Here is a 21576-nt window from a genome sequence, read left to right as displayed (position 1 = left end):
TCTATTTTCAATAATAATATTATATTATGGCATTTAAGATTAGGTCATCCAAGTTTCAAATATTTAAAACATTTATTTCCTAAGTTGTTTGGCAATAAAGATCCATCTATGTTTCATTGTGAAATATGTGAATTTGCAAAACACCACCGTACATCTTTTCCTTCACAACCATATAAACCATCAAAACCTTTCACTATTATTCACAGTGATGTTTGGGGTCCTAATAAGATAAGTACACCTTCTAGCAAGAGATGGTTCATCACATTTACGGATGATCATACTCGACTCTGCTGGGTGTATTTATTGAAAGAAAAATCAGAGGCCGAACGCGTTTTTAAAAATTTTTACAATATGGTGCAGACTCAATTTCAAACTAACATACAAGTTTTCAGGAGTGATAATGGGAAAGAGTATTTTAACACGACCTTGGGAAATTTTTTTCTTGAAAAAGGAATAATTCATCACAGTTCTTGCATCGATACACCCCAACAGAATGGTGTTGCAGAAAGAAAAAATAAACATCTGTTGGAGGTGGCTCGTGCATTACTTTTTACAACTAAAGTTCCCAAGTATCTATGGGGAGAGGCTGTTTTAAAACTGCTGCGTACTTAATAAACAGAATGCCCTCCAAAGTTTTACAATTTCGAACTCCTTTCCAAGTTTTCATAAATTGTTTTCCAACTACTAGACTTTCTGCTGATCTACCTCTAAAAATATTTGGTTGTACGGTTTTTGTTCATGAACATCGAAAAATTTGAAAACTTGAGCCCAGAGCTATAAAATGTGTCTTCATTGGTTACTCCCCAACTCAGAAAGGCTATAAATGTTTTGACCCGATATCGAAAAAATGTTTTGTGTGACAATGGATGTTACATTTTTTGAAAAACAACCATATTTTAAGGATATTCATCTTCAGGGGGAGATTTTTAAGGAAGATTCATTTAACTCGGGCAATGTTTTTCTCTCAGATGATGTGTTTCTCTTGCAAGAATCTGAGTCTAGTATCTCTGCACCTATAGTAAATGGCCAAGATTCATTCCTTGAAAATCCTCCTATTATGAGTGATGTTTCCCCTGAGTCTAGACCTACATTTGAAAAACAATTTAAAAATCAGAATTCTGAACAACAAATTTTGGAAACCGAAAATAAGGAACAACCTACTATAATGTCACAACATGATAATAGATTCAAGGATGGTGACCGAACTTGGAAAGGGATTGTTTACTTGAAGAAGAATCATAAGAAAAGGAAAGACGAATTGACTCTACAGCACAGCCATGATTCTGAACCAAGGACGAATCAACAATCTGAGTCTGTTACAGGTAATTCTCTTTCTCTTTCCAACAGTCAGTCTAAGCCTTCTGATTTAGACATTCCTATAGCTCTTCGTAAAGGGGTTAGATCTTATACTAGTCATCCACTGTCTAAATTTGTATCATACTCGAAATTATCATCATCTCTTGCTGCTTTTACCTCTCAATTGTCCAGTGTAGAAATTCCTAATAGTGTACAGGAGGCTCTAAAGGTTCCAAAGTGGAAGGAAGCAGTACTTGAAGAGATGAAAGCTCTTGAGAAGAACAATACTTGGAATGTTGAGGCATTGCCAGCTGGGAAGACCACTGTGGGTTGTAAATGGGTCTTCACTGTGAAGTACAACTCTGATGGTTCAGTGGAAAGATACAAGGCTAGGTTGGTGGCAAAGGGATTCACCCAGACATATGGCATTGATTATTCTGAGACTTTTGCTCCTGTTGCAAAATTAAACACGGTAAGAGTACTTTTATCTATTGCTGCTAATCTGGACTGGCCCTTGCAACAACTAGATGTGAAGAATGCCTTCCTCAATGGTGACTTGGAGGAAGAAGTGTACATGGATAGTCCACCGGGCTTTGAGGAGAAGTTTGGCTCAAGAATATGCAAACTAAAAAAGTCCCTGTATGGTCTCAAACAGTCTCCAAGGGCTTGGTTTGAGAAGTTCACACAGTCTGTCAAAAAACAAGGATATTCTCAAGGACAAGCTGATCATACCTTGTTTTTCAAGTTTTCTCATGAAGGAAAGGTTGTTGTGCTAATAGTTTATGTTGATGATATTATTCTCACAGGTGATGATGTGATCGAAATAGAGAGATTGAAGAAGAGCCTTGCTTTAGAATTCGAAATCAAGGATTTGGGAGCACTAAGATATTTCCTTGGCATGGAAGTTGCTCGTTCAAGGAAAGGAATCGTTGTCTCTCAACGAAAGTATATTCTTGATCTTTTGAAGGAAACCGGGTTAAGTGGTTGCAGACCGGCTGAGACTCCCATGGATCCCAATGTAAAGCTTTGGGAAGAGGGAAGTGTTCCTGTTGATACTGGTAGATACCAGAGATTGGTTGGAAAACTAATCTATTTATCTCATACTCGACCGGATATTGCCTTCTCTGTCAGTGTTGTTAGTCAATTTCTGCACGCACCTTATGAAGAACACCTCGAGGCGGTCTACCGAATTTTGAGATATTTAAAGTCTACTCCTGGAAAAGGTCTGTTTTCCAAAAAGACAAATCAAAGGAGTGTTAAGGTATTTACTGATGCAGATTGGGCAGGTTCAGTGAATGACAGGAGATCTACTTCAAGGTATTGCACCTTTTTGTGGGGAAACTTGGTTACCTGGCGAAGCAAGAAGCAAAATGTTGTTGCCAGAAGTAGCGCAGAGGCTGAGTTTAGAGCAATGGCTCAAGGGATCTGTGAGGTATTGTGGATATACAGAATCCTCGAAGAACTCAAGATGACTGTGGAACTTCCTCTGAAGCTGTACTGCGACAATAAGGCTGCAATAAGTATTGCTCACAATCCTGTCCAGCATGATAGGACGAAGCACATTGAGATTGATCGATATTTCATTAAGGAAAAAAATTGAAGCTGGAACTGTTTGCTTGCCGTTTGTGCCTTCTAGTCAGCAAACAGCCGACATCTTGACTAAGGGGCTTGCTAGACCTAACTTTGAACATCTGATAAGCAAGTTGGGCATGATTGACATCTATGCACCAACTTGAGGGGGAGTGTAGAAGAATCCGGAAATCTGATCTCATAGAATCAAGAAAATAGGATATTCTTCTTGATTATTCTTGATTACTCTTAACTTTCTAGAATATTCTTGTAATGTTCTACAATAGGATAGTTGGTTTATTATTCTAGAATATTCTTGAAGTTCTAGATTATTCTTGTAATAGGATAGTTGGTCTATAAATACCACTATTGGGGCATTTGTAATGATCATCCAAGAATTCTCAATAAATTCAATTTTTCTACACATAGCATAAGGGTACTTGGGCTCACCTTGTGGCATCCAAAAACATGATCCAATGTTTCAGGGCCTTGTAAGGAGTTCTCGATTAAAAATAATAATAATTTGGGCTTTATCCAAGGTTTTGAAAAGGGACAGCTACTAAATATCCACTCTCAAATTTAAATATGAATAATAATTTTTTTTTCAAGTTCATAGAATTTTGTGCTCTACATTCCTATGGAATTAGATCATGTTTTTAGATGTCATGAGATAAGCGCATCGACTCTTGAAAAGATTTGAAATATTTTTAAGTTCGTAAAGCTATACTCACTCTTTAATATACATACGTTTCCGTATTTGTAATATCTCCCTTAACTCACTTAACTGACAAAAAATATTCTATAATGCTCACTATCGAAAAATATTTATTCTTCTAAAATTTCATGAAAAAAATATGCCTTATTCTCCATAATGTTCAAGAAACTTAAAACAACCAGTTGTGGTTTCATCTTTTCGACAATATATTATCTTTCGAAGCAAAGTAAACAATTAATAATTATGTAGAAAGGTATAAAGTAGTAAGTTAAAAATTAAAAATAAATCAAACAAAAAATTTACCCATTTTCAAAATTGTTAGGGAAGGATGAAAAGATCCCTTAAACTGTGTTTGGATTGAGAGAAGAGAAAAGAAAATAATTGAGTTTCTCTCCATTTCTCTTGATTGGATTGTTAAGTGGGGAAAGAAGAGAAAAGAATTGGAGAGAAGAGGAGAGAGAAAAATGTAAGTTTTCTTTCACTTAAAAAGTGGAGATAAACCCTTTTAAAATATTTTATAATACCAACTCTCCCTCTAACTCTTTTTAAGATATTTTACAATTTTATAGTTGTCCTAAGTTATCTCATGTCATTCCAAACATGGTAAAGAGAAATTGAGTTTCTCTTCTCTTCTCTCCATTTCTCATGTTTGGATTATTAAGGGAGGAGAGAAGGAAAAAAATTGGAGAGAAGAGAGAAAAAGAAGTGGGTTTTCTCTCTCCAAAAATGGAGAGAAGAGGAGAGAAAATATTTTATAATACCAACTCTGCCCCTTTCGACATGGGTCTCTATGGTTTTATGGATTTAAGACAGTTTTTTAATATCTTTTTGTTTAATTCTATATCATTCTCAGAAGGAGAAGTTTTACTTCCCCTTGCTTATCTGTTGTATATAAGAATCCGTTCTATTTTGTTATTTTAATAATTTGTTAGATTTTTTTTCCCTAATTTTGAGAAGAACCCCTTCTAAACATGGTTTTAAAACTCGATTTCACGTCTCGTCTCATCTAGGCCCGATACCGAGTCGTCTTCGACAAGTTTTCCGATATATTTGAGATGTCTCATGAGACAAATCAAAAAATTAAACGTGAGTTCTAAATCTTGATAAAAAAAGTGACTTTGTGAGTTGGTCTCGTTCAGCTCTAATATTGAGTTAACTCAGGTTATACGTCTCGATCTCGGACGGGTTTTAAAACCATACTTCTAAAGTATTATATCTGTTAAAATTACAGAAATCTATGAAATAATTGAGCTCATGAAGCTGGGTATCTTCTTCTTTTTCTTCTTTCTTTTAGATCATTTTTTTGTGATTTTGAATTTTAATAATAATTCATGTTTTTTGCCTTTTTGTGATATTGAGAAAAATCACTTCTTACCTAAAAAGGGTATCTTTTAAAATGACATAAATCTATGAAATAAGTGAGGGGGTCCCCCCCCCCCCCCCCCCCCCCTCTTCAATTTATTATTTTTATTTTTTTTTAGGGGTTTGGATATTATTTTGCCCTGTTATTGGCATAGGCAAAAGATCTGTGTTCTTTTATTTCTTTATTTATTGTTTAAAATAACAAATAGTGTAGATTACAATTTCTAGTAGTTTTGGATGTCTATTGTGAGATATAATTGAGTTTTTTTTATAATAAAAAAAAAACATTTACATCATCTCATGGACCTCTAGCAACATTAATATTCAATTTGGATAGAAGAAGTATCAATCTTCTATTTCAGATACTAATCTTCTTGTTAATTTCTCTTCGTTGACAATTTTTAGGTGTATGATTGGGAGGTTACAACGTAATTGAAGTAACGTTACAAAATGAGTTGGATTGTTAGTATTGTCATATTAGGGTTTTGAAAGGATCTTATAAACTTTCATGGTGTGTTTGGATTGAGAGAAATGGAGAGAAGAAAAGTTTTAAAAAAAAAGTGAATTTCTTTCCATTTCTCTTGTTTGGATTGTCAAAGAGAGGAGAGAAGAAAAATAATGGAGAGAAAAAACGATTTAATTTTTTCCCCTCTTTTTTTCCCTCCAAATTAGAGAGAAGAAATGCTCATGACTAATAAGAGCACTAAAACAATACAACTCGACACTTTTTTCTCCACACTATTTTTTTATTATTATTTATGAATAATGATTTTCTGACGCACCCCCTCTAACATACGCCCCTTGACGTGGCATGGGCTAAAATCATAGATCTTTTTTCCTCAGATACACAGCCGCATAGATTTATGAGATGTGCAATTGTGTATCCCAAGAAAAAGATCTATGGTTCTAACCCATACCACGTCATGGAGTGTATGAGGGTGTATGTCAAAGTGGTTGTCAAAAAATCACGACTCTCTTTATTGTTAAACCAACCAAGATGGAATTTCTTCTCTTTTCTTTCAATAAGTTTATTTTCTCTTCATTTCTTTCAACTGCAACTTCAGGAGGTTGGGGATCAATAAGTGCCCACCCAAAATTCACAAACACCAACCCGCACCCTCGCCCAATCCGACCTCGGGCATGAAATGCTCAATCCAAACCCTAGCCAAGTCAAATTGGTCCAATTAATTCACTCCTCATTAATACTAGGTAATTTAGTACGGGTAAAGGTTTATATAAAGATGTGTGATGCATATAAAAAAAACTTAAAATTTATAAATACTTTTCCTAAAATTGTGTTTCAAAACTTTATATACTAAAAATTATAAGCAAATTAGAGAAAAAATAATAAAATTAACTAAAATAAATATTTTTATATTAATAATCATAATTTTCAATAAAAGAAAAAACATTTGAAACTATAATATTTGTGAATATAGAATTATACTTAAGACAAAGCAATTATTTTTCTAATGAAAATATTTTGGAATTATTGTTTCGTATTGGACTTGACCGATAAATATCAGTATTGGTCGACAAATTCTGGAATTTTGAACCATGGATAAGATGTCATTGGTTAAGGTGGTCAATTGGCATTATGTATATAAGGTGATCATCCAATATTCAAAATGAAAAAAAAGACAAGGGAAGTTTGAATATAAATTTTCTAAAACAAGATAGTTATGTAATTTGGGCAGACTTAGATTATTACCATATAAATCCAACAAAGAATGCAGGTGATTGCAGAGACCAGAAATCCAGCCTCTTGTGTCACTGCAGAAACAGCAAGGATACCTGCACCTACCTATAGAATTTAATGGCATTTGAAAAAGGGGATTGTAGAGGGAAATATATTAAGCTATAAATAAAACGACATTGATGTTGTAACTTTGATACCTGCATTTCAAAAGTTGCATGTGCGTTCATGTAGTATGTATAAATGCACCTTGTAGTAGGATCCGATCCCATCCCCATTACTGGATCCCAATGCCCAAACTGGACCCACCTACCTAAATACATGTTCCATGGTCCCCAACCCGAATCAAAGTCGACCTAGATACCCCAAATCCGTGCCTCATGCATCTTGTTATGCTCCTACAACTGTCTTTAACAATCCAAACCCACAACATATAGGCCATTACAAGATAGAATCGGTTCCAAAAGTTCGAACTGTATCCACCCGCCTAAATACTTGTTCTAAGACCCCCTGACCCAAACCCAACTTAGTCTAGATACCTTAGATCATAACCCTATGCATCTTATCATGCTCCTACTTTAACAATTCAAATCCACAACCCGGAGGCCATTGCCGGATACGATTGGATCCCAAAGTCCAAACCATACCCACCTACTTAAACATGTTCCAAGACCCCCCAACCCAAACCCGACTTGGTCTAGATACCCTAGATCATGGACCTATGCATCTTATTATGCTCCTACTTTAAATCCACAACCTAGAGGCCATTGCTGGATAGAAATGGATTCCAAATAGAATTCAAAATCCAAACCATACCCACCTACCCATATTTAGGGTGTTAAAACTCCAGAATTGGTAATTCAAATCTGAACCGAGTATTGCTTTGGTCTTCGGTTAGGTGTCTGAAACCGAACTGAACCCAAAACTAGATCGATTTTTACACACAAACCCGAACTGAAACCCGCAAACCCGATTTTAGAACTCCAACAATCTTGAAGATTGTTCTGACTTTTTTCAATATTTTTTTGAACAGTGGGTAGTGTGCCTGATGTCAAGTCTAATTGGGTTTAAGTATTATTGGCAATATTAACATGACCTATGAAAATGACTCGAAATTAGTGGGTTCGGGTCAAGCCTAATTAGGTTTAGGGTATTATTGAAAATTTTTAAGGTTGAAGGAGTAAGAGACGAAAATGAATAAAGTGGGATAAAAAGGTAAAAGAGAAAATATAGTAAAGTTATAGGGGTGAAGTGTAAAGGAAATAAAGTGGGTCCCACAAAACTATAACTTAATGGGAGGGTTACGGGGATCAAAGTGAAAAAATAAAGTTGGAAAGATATTATTAAATAATTTTGAGATTAAAGGGGTAAAAGATGAAAAATAATTTTAAAAAAATGGTTAAAAGAGGTAAAAGAGATTTTATAATAAAATTAGAGGAGTGAAAATAAAGTTAAGTGATGTAAAGAGAAAAAGTAATAAAGTGGGTTCCACACAAAGGTTTGTGATTCACAACTGTACCAACTTAGTTGAGTTTTATTATATAGATATATAGCTTTTGGGACTTGAGAATCGTGACACTAAATACTTTTTAAACATTTGAAAAATGCAATTTTTTCAAATTTTATGAATTCCAAGTAACCCGGATCGATACGGGTTGGACTAGATTTCGAGTCTACCTTCAAGTCATCGATTTCGGGTTCAACCTAGATTAGTTAGTTCGGTCCAAGGTTTGATTTGCCCCCAAACCTGTCCAAAACCCGTTAATCCGATTTTGGTCCGGTCCGATTACCCATTTGAACGCCCCTACCTAAATACATGTTCCAGGACCCCCCAACACAAGCCCAACTTCGTCTAGATCCTAACCCTATGCATCTTATTATGCTCCTACTTCAACAATTCACATCCACAACCCAGAGGTCATTATCGGATACAATTGGATATCAATAAGGGTGTTCAATCGGGTAACCCAAATCAGATCGAGACCAGTTTACCAGGTTCAAACCGGTCTGGATTTTGACCCGAAATTCATAAATTTTGAAAAAAATTTCATTTTTTCAAATATTTGAAAAGTACTTAGTGTCACGATTCCCAAGTCCCAACAGCTATATATAACCCAACAACTATATATCTATATAATAAACACAACTGAGTTGGAACAGTTGTGAGACACAAACCTTTGTGTGGGATCTAACTTTATTGTGTTTTTTCTCTTTACCCCCTCAACTTTATTTTCACTCCTCTAACTTTATTACATTTCCTCTTTTACCCCTTTTAATATATTTTATTATTTTTCATCTTTTACCCCTTTAACCTCAAATTCTTTAATAATACCCTTCCAACTTTATTTTTTTCACTTTTATACTCTTAACCCTCCTATCAAGCTATAGTTTTGTGGGATCCACTTTATTTCTTTTACACTTCAACCCCTATAACTTTACTTTATTTCCTCTTTTATCATTTTAACCCACTTTATTATTTTTCATCTTTTATCCCTTTAACCTTAAATTTTTTCAATAATACCCCAAACCTAGATAGGCTTGACTCAACCCATTAATTTTGTGTCGTTTTCAAGTCGTGTTAAAATTGCCACCACCTACTCCAATTTTTTTTTTTTTTTGCTTTTACACCCTCAACTCGATAAAGGATGCTCGTGCCATAGGCACAGACGAACTCTAGTACATATATATAATTATATATAAGGGGAATGCTAACGTCCAATACCTTATGGGGACGTTAACATTGTCAACTACATTCACTTCCCAATAGTACCCCTCCCCATTTTGCCTTTTAGTGAAAAAGACAAGGGTATATTAGTCTTTTATACATAATAAATGCTAAGAACATTTTAGTATTTCAATTTAAATGATTTTTTTGTAATAAATATTTTGGCAATCAATGCCAACATAATAAATAGGGGTGTCAATGGGTACCCATTTAACTGAACCGGAACCAGAACCGAAAACCCCGGTTTCGGATCCCTTTTTATTGGAACCGATTAGATCCGGGTCTAAAATGAAACCAAACCGATAGGAACCGGAAGCGTTAGGTTCTATCCACGGGTACCTGCAACCGATTTATTTTGTCATTTCTTTCCATTCTATATATGATTTAAGATATTTTTATTTCAAATAAATACATCTTATAACATTCTTCAATTTTTTTTATATAAATTGTCGATTGGATCTTAAAATGAGCCACTCTTCTAAAAATTTATTACTTTTAACAAAGATAAATTTTTATTTTTGGAAAAAATCATTAATTTGTGTCTTTAGTATAACAAATTATAACCAAGTTAAAATTTTTGTTGATAATATGTTAATTTTTAGAAAGGATTTTTTCATAATGATTTGAAATACTTTTTTTCTCATTCGATTCTTGAGAACCGGAACCGATGGGTACCCTTGGCAGTTTCAGTTCCAATTCCATTTAATTTGAAACCAACCCGAAACCGACAAGAACCGAAACCAAACTAAATATCATGGTTATAGTTTTAAGTTCCTTAGGAACTGACCCATTGACACCCCTAATAATAAATGCATTTATTAAGGCCATAATAAATGCATTTATTACGCAAAAGACTAACATAATCTTGTCTTTTCACTAAAAGACAAAATGGGGAGGGGTATTATTGGAAAAAAAAAAAGTCAAAAAAACTGTTGGAGTTCTAAACTTTGGGTCAAAGACCAAGTTCGAAATTGGGCTCATTGGTTTCGGTTCGGCTTTGTGAGTAAAATCAATCCGGGTTCAATTCGATTTCAGACACCAAACCCAAGACCAAACCAATATTCATTGGATCGATCATGGTCCAAGAAAGAAATCGATTCAGTTTTCAAATTTAAAAACTGGTCCGGGTTGACCCACATTACCTATTCCAGATTTTTTGAACACCCCTACATCTCAATATGATCCTACTATAGCAATCCGAACCCACAACCTGTAGGCCAATACAATCGGATCTAAATGCCCATCCGGACGCATATACCACCTGGACCCGAATTGGTCTGTATACCCTCGATCCACACCCTATGCATTGTATTATGCTCTTACTTTACCATCCAAACCAACAATCCATTATTAGATATGGTTAGATCCCAATTCCCAACCTGGGCCCACCTACCCAAATACATGTTCCAAGACCCCCAACCTGGACCAAATCCGTCAGATACCCTGGATCCATATTCTATGCAGCTTAATATGCTCCTAATTTAGAGAAATTCTATTGTCACACCAACTTTTACATGCAACACACCAATCATTTTGAAATTAAGCAGTTGTCAATACTTTAAAGGTATGTTATAACAAAAAAAATTGGTGTGTTAATAGCAGCTATCTAAATTCAACAATCCAAGCCCACAACAAACAGTTGTGTTAATAGCAGCTATCTAAATTCAACAATCCAAACCCACAACAAACAGGTATTGTTCGGGTCTGATTAAACCCATTAAAAACATAGCTCATGATCATCAATGAAATGAAGTTCAATATGGGTAAATTATCCTATACCATAGTGCAGGCAACCAGAAATACTGCACTGATAAGGCTTCCTAAGAAAAAAAACAATCGAAACCCTAATAATCTCAGTGTCAAAATCAAGAAAAAAGCATACACACACACACACACACAAAATTGTGAAAATCTCATTGATGAATTGACCTGGTTCTCTCTTCAAGGTGACTTGATTTAGATTTGAAACCATCCTCTCCAACTCTTTTGTTATTAGAATTATATATATCAAAAGATGAGTCAGGGATAAAATGCAAAATTACCGGCAAGACACCGCCAGAACCAAGTTCACAATTCAAATTAACTTCCCTGATTAGCAATCCAGTCACAACCTGCATTAAATTAGTTGATGAAGTATTTTTCCAAAAAAAAAACCAGTCAGTTATAACCTAATCACTCTCATAGTTTATACCAAAAAGAAAAACGGAATATCAAATATAAATTAATGGCAATTGCAAGGCCTCAATGAATCACAAAACCTACCATTTTTAAGAACTAAACCACCATTTGCCTACAATCAAAACACCTCAATTGATTGAACTATCAATCAAATGGTGCTATCTTGGTTTTCATATAGAGATAAGATCAAGGTTTAAAATCTTGTCTCAAGGCAATAGTTTGATCAAGAGAAAAACTGATACCATCTCGACCGAAACGTTCCAATGCATTCCCAAAACATTGAATATTTCGGAATTAATGTTTCGGATCGGACTTGGCTGATAAATATCAATATAGGTCGACAAATTCTGGAATTTCGAGCCATGGACAAGATGTCATTGGTTAAGGTGGTCAATTGGTATTACATATACAAGGTGATCATCAAATATTTAAAATGAAAATAAAGACAGGAGAAGTTTGAATATAAATTTTCTAAAACAAGATAGTAATGTACTTTGGGCAGACTTAAATTATTACCATATAAATCCAACAAAGAATGCAGGTGATTGCAGAGGCCAGAAATCCAGCTGCCTGTGTAACTGCAGGAATAACAAGGATACCTGCACCTACCTGTAGAATTTAATGGCATTTGAAATAGATTAAGCTATAAATAGAAAGACATTGATGTTGTAACTTTGATACTTGTGTTTCAAAAGTTGCATTTGCATTCGTGTGGTATGTATAAATGAACCTTGTAGTAGGATCCGATCCCATCCCCATTACGGGATCAGAATGGATCCCAATGCCCAAACTGGACCCACCTACCTAAATACATGTTCCATGAACCCCCAACCCAAATCAGACTCGACTTAGATACCCTGAATCCATGCCTTATTCATCTTATCATGCTCCTAATGTCTTTAACAATCCAAACCCACAACCTATAGGCCATTACAAGATAGAATCGGTTCCAAAAGTCCAAACTGTATCCACCTACCTAAATACTTGTTCTAAGGCGCCCTGACCCAAACCCAACTTGGTCTAGATACCCCAGATACTAACCCTATGCATCTAATTATGCTCCTACTTTAACAATTCAAATCCAAAACCCGGAGACCAATGTCAAATACAATTGGATCCCAAAGTCCAAACCGTATCCACCTACTTAAATACATGTTCCAAGACCACCCAACCTGACTTGGTCTAGATACCCTAGATCATGACCCTATGCATCTTATTATGCTCCAACTTTAAATCCACAACCCGGAGGCCATTGCCGGACATGATTGGATTCCAAATAGGATCCAAAGTCCAAACCGTATCCACCTACTCATATTTAGGGGTGTAAAAACTTCGAAACCGGTTTCTTACTCGGACCGTGACCAACCCGATGAGTATTGATTCAATCTTCGGTTAGATATCTGAAACAGGACCGATTTTTACACGCAAACCTAGACTGAAACCCGCAAACCTGGTTTTAGAAGTCCAATAATCTTGAAAATTGTTCCGACTTTTTTTCAATTTTTTATTTCAAATTTTTTTTGAATAGTGGGCAGTGTGCCTGACGTTAAGTCTAATTGGATTTGGGGTATCGTTGGCAATTTTAACACAACCCATGAACGCGACTCAAAAATGACAAAATTAGTAGGTTTGGGTCAAAAGCCTAATTGAGTTTGGGGTATTATTGAAAAATTTTAAGGTTAAAAGAGTAAAAGACGAAAACCAATAAAGTGGGTTAAAGGAGTAAAAGAGAAAATATAGTAAAGTTATAGGGGTGAAGTGTATAGAAAATAAATTGGGTCCCACAAAACTATAGCTTGATGGGAGGGTTAAGGGAATAAAAGTGAAAAAAAAAAGTTGGAAGAGTATTATTAATTAATTTTGAGGTTAAAGGAGTAAAAGATGAAAATAATAAAATAGATTAAAAGGGGAAAAGATGTTATATGATAAAATTAGATGAGTGAAAATAAAGTTAAGTGGGGGTAAAAAGAAAAAGCAATAAAGTGGGTCCCACACAAAGGTTTGTGTCACAACTATACCAACTCAGTTGTGTTTTATTATATAGATATATAACTTTTGAGACTTGGGAAACATGACGTTAAGTACTTTTTAAAAGTTTGAAAAAATGCAATGCTTTCAAATTTTATGGATTTTGGGTTAAAACCCATACCGGAACTGTTTGGACCCGATTTCGGGTTTACCTTTAGGGCATCAATTTTGGGTTCAACCTAGACTAGTTAGTTCGGTCCAAAGTTTGATTTGCCCCCAAACCTGTCCAAGACCCGTTAATCCGATTTTGTTCCGATACAGGTTACCCAGTTGAACACCCCTACCTAAATACATGTTCTAGGACCCCCCAACCCAAACCCAGCTTGGTCTAGATCCTAACCCTATGCATCTTATTATGCTCCTACTTTAACAATTCAAATCCACAACCCGGAGGTCATTGTCGGATACGAATGGATATCAATAGGGGTGTTCAATCGGGTAACCCATATCGAACCGAAACCAGTTTATTGGGTTCAAGCCGATATGGATTTTGACCCGAAATCCATTTTCAAATATTTGAAAAAATTGCATTTTTCAAATATTTGAAAAGTACATAGTATCACAATTCCCAAGTCCCAACAGCAATATATATAACCCAACAGCTATATATCTATATAATAAATACAACTGAGTTGGTACAGTTGTGAGGCACAAACCTTGGTGTGGGACCTACATTTTTTTTTTCTCTTTACCCCCCTCAACTTCATTTTCACTCCTCTAACTTTTTATATTTCCTCTTTTACCCTTTTTAACCTATTTTGTTATTTTTCACCTTTTACCCCTTTAACCTCAATTTTTTTTAATAATACCCTTTCAATTTTACTTTTTTCACTTTTATGCCCTTAACCCTCCCATCAAGCCATTGTTTTATGGGATCCACTTTATTTCTTTTACACTTCAACCCCTATAACTTTACTATATTTCCTCATTTACTATTTTAACCCACTTTGTTATTTTTCATCTTTCACCCCTTTAACCTTACAATTTTCAATAATACCCCAAATCCAAATAGACTTAACTCAAACCCATTAATTTCGTGTCGTGTTAAAATTGCCACCACCTACTCCAATTTTATTATTTTCGCTTTTACCCCCTCAACTCGAGAGAGGATGCTCGTGCCATAAGCAGAGGAAAACTCTAGTATATATATAAGGGGAATGTTAACATCCAATACCTCATGGGGGATGTTAGCATTGTTCACTACATTCACTTCCCAATAGTACCCCTCCCCATTTTTTCTTTTAGTGAAAAAGATAGGGGTATATTGGTCTTTTATACATAATAAATGCTAAAGGCATTTTAGTATTTTGATTTAAATGGTTTCTTTGTAGTAAATGCTTTGGCAATCAATGCCAACATAATAAATGCATTTATTAAGGACATAATAAATGTATTACTATGCAAAAGACTAACATACCCCGTTTTTTCACTAAACAACAAAATGGGGAGGGGTGTTATTGGAAAAAAAATTCAGAACTGACCGTTGGAGTTCTAAAATTTGGGTCAAAAGGGGTTCGAAATCGAGATAGCAGGTTTCGATTCGGGTTTGCGAGTAAAATCAATCCGGGTTCAATTCGGTTTCAAACACCCAACCTAAGACCAAACCAATATTCATTGGGTTGGTCATGGTCCGAGAAAGAAACCGGTTTGGTTTTCGAGTTTAAAAACAAGTCCAAGTTGACCCACATTACCGGTTCCAGATTTTTTGAACACCCCTACATCTTAATATGATCCTACTATGGCAATCCGAACCCACAACCTGTAGGCCAATACAATTGGAACAAATGCCCAACCGGACCCATATACCCCTTGGACCCGAATTGGTCTATATATCCTCGATCCACACCTTATGCATTTTATTATGCTCTTACTTTAACATCCAAACCAACAACCCATTATGAGATATGGTTAGATCCCAATTTCCAACATAGGCCCACCAACCTAAATACATGTTCCAAGACCCCGAACCCAGATCGAATCCGTCTAGATACCCTAGACCCATATTCTATGCATCTGATTATGCTCTTAAATTTAGAGAAATTCTATGCATCTAGATACCTTGCAACACACCAATCATTATGAAATTAAGTAGTTGTCTATACTTTATAGGTGTGTTATAAATAAAAAATTGGTGCGTTAAAAGCAACTATTTAAATTCAACAATTCAAACCCACAACAAACAGGTATTGTTCGGGTCGGATATCGGGTCTGATTAAACCCATGAAAAAGACAGCTCATGCTCAACAATGAAATGAGTTCAATATAGGGGTGTTAATGGGTCGGTTCTGGTTCCAAAATAAATGGAACCAGAACTGCCAAAAATAATGGATACCCATCGGTTCCGGCTCTCAAGAATTGAATGACAAAAAAAGTATTTCAAATCATTATAAAAAAAAAGTTCCCTTCAAAAAAAATTAACATATTATCAACAAAATTGTTCACTTAGTTATAATTTGTTATACTTAAGATACAAAATAATTATTTTTTTCAAAAATAAAATTTTATCTTTGTTAAAATTAATAATTTTTTAGAAGAGTAACTCATTTTAAGGTTCAATCAATAATTTATACGAAAAACTAAAGAATTTTATATAACATGCATTTATTTTTTAAATAAAAAATACCTTAAATCATCTATATAATGGACAGAAATGACAAAATAAATCGGTTTGCGGGTACCCATTGGCTAGAACCTAACGGTTCCGATTCCTATTGGTTTGATTCCATTTTAGATCGGGCTCTAATCGGTTCCAATAAAAAGGGATCCGGAACCGGGGTATTTAGTTCCAATTCCGGTTCGATTTTGGTTAAATGGGTAGCCATTGACACCCTTAGTTCAATATGAGTAAATTATCCATACTGTAGTGCCCGCAACCAGAAATACTACAATGATAAGGCTTCCTGAGAACAAAAAAAAAATTGAAACACTAATAATCTGTGTCAAAATCAAGAAAGAAAAAAAAAAAAAAACATACAAATTCATAAAAAAAACAAAAAATTTTGTGAAAATCTTGATGAATTGACCTAGTTCTCTCTTCAAAGTGACTTGATTTAGATTTGAAAATAGCCTCTCAAGCTCTTCTATGGATTGTTTCTGAGAAGAACATTTTAGGGTTTTTGAAGTAGAGGAAAAACGACGACACGAAGAAGAAGAAGAACGGAACCAAAACGTTTCAAAGATTTTTGTTTGAGGAAGAATATTGTGGGTGATTGATGAAAGCTTTCTGTTAGGGACTAAAAGTGAAGGTATATGAAGAGAGAGGGAGGAGAACCGCATTTTGAATTTCCGGAGGACTGATGGCAAAAATGTGGGTTTTGGTCAAAGGATGAAAGGTTCGTAACGTTCGTTTGTAAGAGGAAGTTGTGGATAGACTAGACCAATAGGATTTTTTACACTCCATTTTTGTTGGACAAGCAGTGTCCAAACATATCAATGAAATAGGAACATTTGGAGTCGATTTCTTTTTCAAAGTAGTCTATAGTTGACTCACTAACGAACATGCTGGCCAAGTTGAGTGGGGGTGGGGCATTGTGCTTGATTTTCTATAGTGAATTTGTGTTGATTTCTTTTCTTTGGACTTCGAGCTTGATCGGCTAAGAAGGATTTATTGACTTCTGAAGATGGGTTTTTAGGCTTAATCTTCTCTTGAATCGGAGTCTAAGTCTATCTTGAAAAACCTTGTTTCGTTTTTGGATAAGGGTTTGAGAGCTTTTTATTCTCCAAAAAGAGAGCTTCTGTCTTCTGAGAGAAAGTGATCTCGAGAACTTCAAATGAGGGAAGCTTTCATATTTATAGACTTAGGGTAATTTGACTTTCCAACTATACTCTTGACTTAATGAGCTTTGATTAGTTGGTCTAAAGGTTAATTTGGTCCAATTCCATTTATGAGGACTTTATGGATTTTTGGCGGCCTTCACTTATACATTTGGGTATATAGCCCTTTAACGTGGATCACTTTAACTTTTCTCTGATAATGGAATTTATCTACAAAAATCACAACCCAACCAAAACAGTAGGGGGGGCGTACCTAGTTAATAGCCCTAATTTGGATGTGCGGGCCGATTTATGATTTTTAGGGACTTTCTTGTGCTTTATGAAATTTGTAAGAACCTTCATAAAATTTTGATGCCACGCCAACAAAACGCTAATCTCCTCTATTGGTTGGACTTTTCAATCTCTCCATTGTCTATATTTTTCAGTTATCCATTCAAGCAACTCTCTCTCTCCAACAAATGAAATCAAATCGATCTCCACAACTTAGTAAAGAAGAACTGGAATTGAACGAATTTACGTAACTACTCAAATCAAATTGGAATCAAATCGATCTCTACAACTTCTTGATTGTCCAGGAAGGAGTGCAACAAGAACATTTTTTTAGGGAGGAATTGTTTGTCATAGATCTCTCAATAAAAGTATTGCAGAACAAATAAATATAACCTTGGCAAGCAATGGTCAATCCACAAGGACAATAGGGTTTCATTATTCTAACGTTAAACAATGAGGGAATAGAAAACTAAAAACACTTTCTTTTGATGATATCATTCACTAAACTAAAAAGAGTATCGTAGCTAATGAAAACAATAATGTAAAATTTAGATCAGTCCATTCCACCATAAACAAATAACCAACTTAGATTACCTAAAGTTGTTTCTTTTGTCTCGATCCAATCAGCAAACTAATGTTATGGATCAGAAATAAATCAATGAAAGTACATTTTATACAAAGAAACCTATGAATCATTTTTGTTAGACAAAAACAAACCTATAATTGATGATCTTGGCAGAACATGATTTAACTTGATCTAATCTAAGTTTAAATTATCAAAGTCGAAGTAAATCATTCTAGATCTGAGATTTAACTAATCAAAAGAAACCAATTTAAAACAATAATCATTAAAGAAACAAGACCAGAGATATCTAATTTGACCATCTTGCTCTTGGCTTCCTCGACCTCTCTAATGGAGGGATTAACCCTACATCATTGCAAGTCAATATCAGAATAGCATAAATAGATAATAGAAAAAAATAAATGAAACTGAAACTTTTTTTTTATTGATCTTGAACTGATGCTTGGATGTACAACTCCCTTCCTTGATTACAAAGCAATGAGCAAAAAGAATCCATGAAGTTCAGTTTTTCTCTCCTATTTATAGAAAGCATTAGGGTTACCAAGAATCCTCCGAAGATCTTTCGATATCTTTTAGGCATGCCAATTCTCCAACTTACTTCAGACCTAACACTTAGCACTACTATTAAAATGCAAATCAAATGACAAAACCATCTCCCATGCCAATTCGTAAAGGATCATTATGCAGAACCAACGAGTAAGAAAGCAGTACTTACCTTGCCACAGACTGGACATTTTTCACTTCTCTCCATCCACTCATATATACAACCAACGTGGAAATGGTGAGAACATCCGATCATAATTTTGGGGTTTTGTAAAGTATAACCCCCGATTTTATGAGAAAATTGAATGAAATGGTATCTTGAGCCCCAAATAGGGCGAAGAACTCATGTCTGATCCCACCTCTTGAGACAAGTCCTTCCCGTGGAAAACGGAAACATCTTGGATCTACATCGTAAGGTAAAGGCCTTGGAGGAGAGCAAAAAACATGAATTATTATTAAAATTCAAAACCACATAAAAATGATCTAAACGAAAGAGGAAAAAGAAGAAGATACCCACCTTCAAGAACTCAATTATTTCATAGATTTATGTAATTTTAACAGATATAATACTTTAGAAGGGATTCTTTTCAACATTAGGGGAAAAAAAATTTAACAAATTATTCAAATAACAAAATAGAATGGATTCTCATATACAAACAGATAAACAAGGGGAAATTCAGTAAAACTTCTCCTTCTGAGAATGGCATACAATTAAACAAAAACATATCCAAAAACAATCTTAAATCCATAAAACCAAAGAAACCCATTCAGTATCAGTAAAACGAGCAAGATGTACCTGTAGATAGAGAGAGGTGACCGATACGTTACAAATCTAGAATTGTCCATTAAAATTAAAAGGACCATCACAACTCACAACGAGTAGACTGTTTTTAAGAAGAACCTGTTGGGCTTTATGGAGCCTAATTATATTTGATCCGATTGACGACCCGATTCGATCCGAATAATGTTGTGTGATTTTTTTGATGGGAGATTTTCTAAGGCTTAATCTATGGAGCGGAGGCTTGGGCTGATAGGCCCAAGACGGAGCACTATGGACAAACCTCCTAGGGTCCAAGGGGCAATGCCCCCGGGAATTATTATAATTTTTTTTTGTTGCCCGTTTTGTAGTTCATTGTGAATCTTGTACGCACTATATAGAAATCGTTTTTGGTGATTAGATTTTTTTTTTTTTTTTTTTTTTACGTAGTCTTGGTTGTCGTTTTTGAGACTGTAGCCACACTTTTATTTTCTTCTTGATAATAGTGAAATCTCTGCAATTCCGTGGACGTAGGCAAATTGTCGAACCACGTAAATATTATCTTGTGTGTGTGATTGTTTTTTTTTTTAACGTATGTTTTTTCTCTATTTTTCTTCTCACAGGTTAAGAATTTTAAGTTGAATTCCCTACAGAACCCAGTTGAACTACTCTTACTAAGCTAGTAAGGATTTCACCGTTACTAAGTGTGTGTTTGGTAACACTTTTGAAGTTTGGATAGAGGTGGCCCACCTTTAAAATTTTGACTTTAGAAGTTTTATTTTTGTTTGTTTTAGTTCAGATTTCAGACTTTAAAATCAAAATTCAGAAGTTTTGAATCAACGATGAAGAGATGCTTTGAAATCTGATTTCTAGTTTTAGATATTAGATGTTTCCAAACTTCAGACTTCAGTCTTTAGAAGAATTACCAAACATAGCATAAGGGTACTTGGGCTCACCTTGTGACATCCAAAAACATGATCCAATGTTTCAAGGCCTTGTAAGGAGTTCTCGATTAAAAATAATAATAATTTGGGCTTGATCTAAGGTTTTGAAAAGGGACAGCTACCAAATATCCACTCTCAAATTTAAATATGAATAATAATTTTTTTTTTAAGTTCATAGAATTTTGTGCTCTGCATTCCTATGGAATTAGATCATGTTTTTAGATGTCATGAGGTAAGCGCATCGACTCTTGAAAAGATTTGAAATATTTTTAAGTTCGTAAAGCTACACTCACTCTTTAATATACATACGTTTCCTTATTTGTAATATCTCCCTTAACTCACTTAACTGACAAAAAATATTCTATAATGCTCACTATCAAAAAATATTTATTCTTCTAAATTTTCATGAAAAAAATATGCCCTATTCTCCATAATGTTCAAGAAACTTAAAACAACCAGTTGTGGTTTCATCTTTCCGACAATATATTATCTTTCGAAGCAAAGTAAACAATTAATAATTATGTAGAAAGGTATAAAGTAGTAAGTTAAAAATTAAAAATAAATCAAAAAAAAAAATTAACCCATTTTCAAAATTGTTAGGGAAGGATGAAAAGATCCCTTAAACTGTGTTTGGATTGAGAGAAGAGAAAAGAAAATAATTGAGTTTCTCTCCATTTCTCTTGATTGGATTGTTAAGTGGGGAAAGAAGAGAAAAGAATTGGAGAGAAGAGGAGAGAGAAAAATGTAAGTTTTCTTTCACTTAAAAAGTGGAGATAAACCCTTTTAAAATATTTTATAATACCAACTCTCCCTCTAACTCTTTTTAAGATATTTTACAATTTTATAGTTGTCCTAAGTTATCTCATGTCATTCCAAACATGGTAAAGAGAAATTGAGTTTCTCTTCTCTTCTCTCCATTTCTCATGTTTGGATTATTAAGGGAGGAGAGAAGGAAAAAAATTGGAGAGAAGAGAGAAAAAGAAGTGGGTTTTCTCTCTCCAAAAATGGAGAGAAGAGGAGAGAAAATATTTTATAATACCAACTCTGCCCCTTTCGACATGGGTCTCTATGGTTTTATGGATTTAAGACAGTTTTTTAATATCTTTTTGTTTAATTCTATATCATTCTCAGAAGGA

At 34.6% G+C, this 21576-nt stretch overlaps 1 protein-coding gene across 2 annotated transcripts; it reads right to left on the bottom strand.

Moving 5' to 3' along the window:
- Positions 1–6442: 6442 nt before the first annotated feature.
- On the bottom strand, positions 6443–19680 carry LOC147381074 (uncharacterized). Of its 2 annotated transcripts, none has more exons than XR_015174784.1 (5): positions 19536–19680; positions 18912–19163; positions 12058–12150; positions 11406–11474; positions 6443–6736 (listed from the first exon to the last, which is right to left on the bottom strand). XR_015174784.1 is itself a non-coding variant. In XM_086430875.1 (5 exons), exons 2-5 carry the CDS (start codon positions 18993–18995, stop codon positions 6642–6644), a joined length of 351 nt encoding a protein of 116 aa, XP_086287001.1. In that variant the 5' UTR covers positions 18996–19163; positions 19536–19680; the 3' UTR covers positions 6443–6641. The 2 variants fall into 2 exon arrangements, 1 of the variants encoding a protein (XP_086287001.1); XM_086430875.1 differs by having other exon boundaries at positions 6443–6746.
- Between the last annotated feature and the right edge of the window lie 1896 nt (positions 19681–21576).

Source organism: Akebia trifoliata, unplaced genomic scaffold (genome assembly GCF_017979445.1).
Source record: "Akebia trifoliata isolate Shusen 1 unplaced genomic scaffold, ASM1797944v1 Contig00775, whole genome shotgun sequence".
Classification (NCBI taxonomy): Eukaryota; Viridiplantae; Streptophyta; class Magnoliopsida; order Ranunculales; family Lardizabalaceae; genus Akebia; species Akebia trifoliata.
The sequence above is the reverse complement of the archived record's forward strand: the minus strand, read 5'-3'. Positions and strand labels throughout refer to the sequence as shown.

Coding starts and splice junctions, on each gene's coding strand:
- LOC147381074 (XM_086430875.1), bottom strand. CDS start 18,995: ATGATCGGATGTTCTCACCATTTCCACGTTGGTTGTATATATGAGTGG. Junction 11,475..12,057: donor TTCTTTGTTGGATTTATATG/GTAATAATTTAA, acceptor AATTTAATGCAG/GTTGTGACTGGATTGCTAAT. Junction 6,747..11,405: donor GTTCTGGCGGTGTCTTGCCG/GTAATTTTGCAT, acceptor TAAATTCTATAG/GTAGGTGCAGGTATCCTTGC.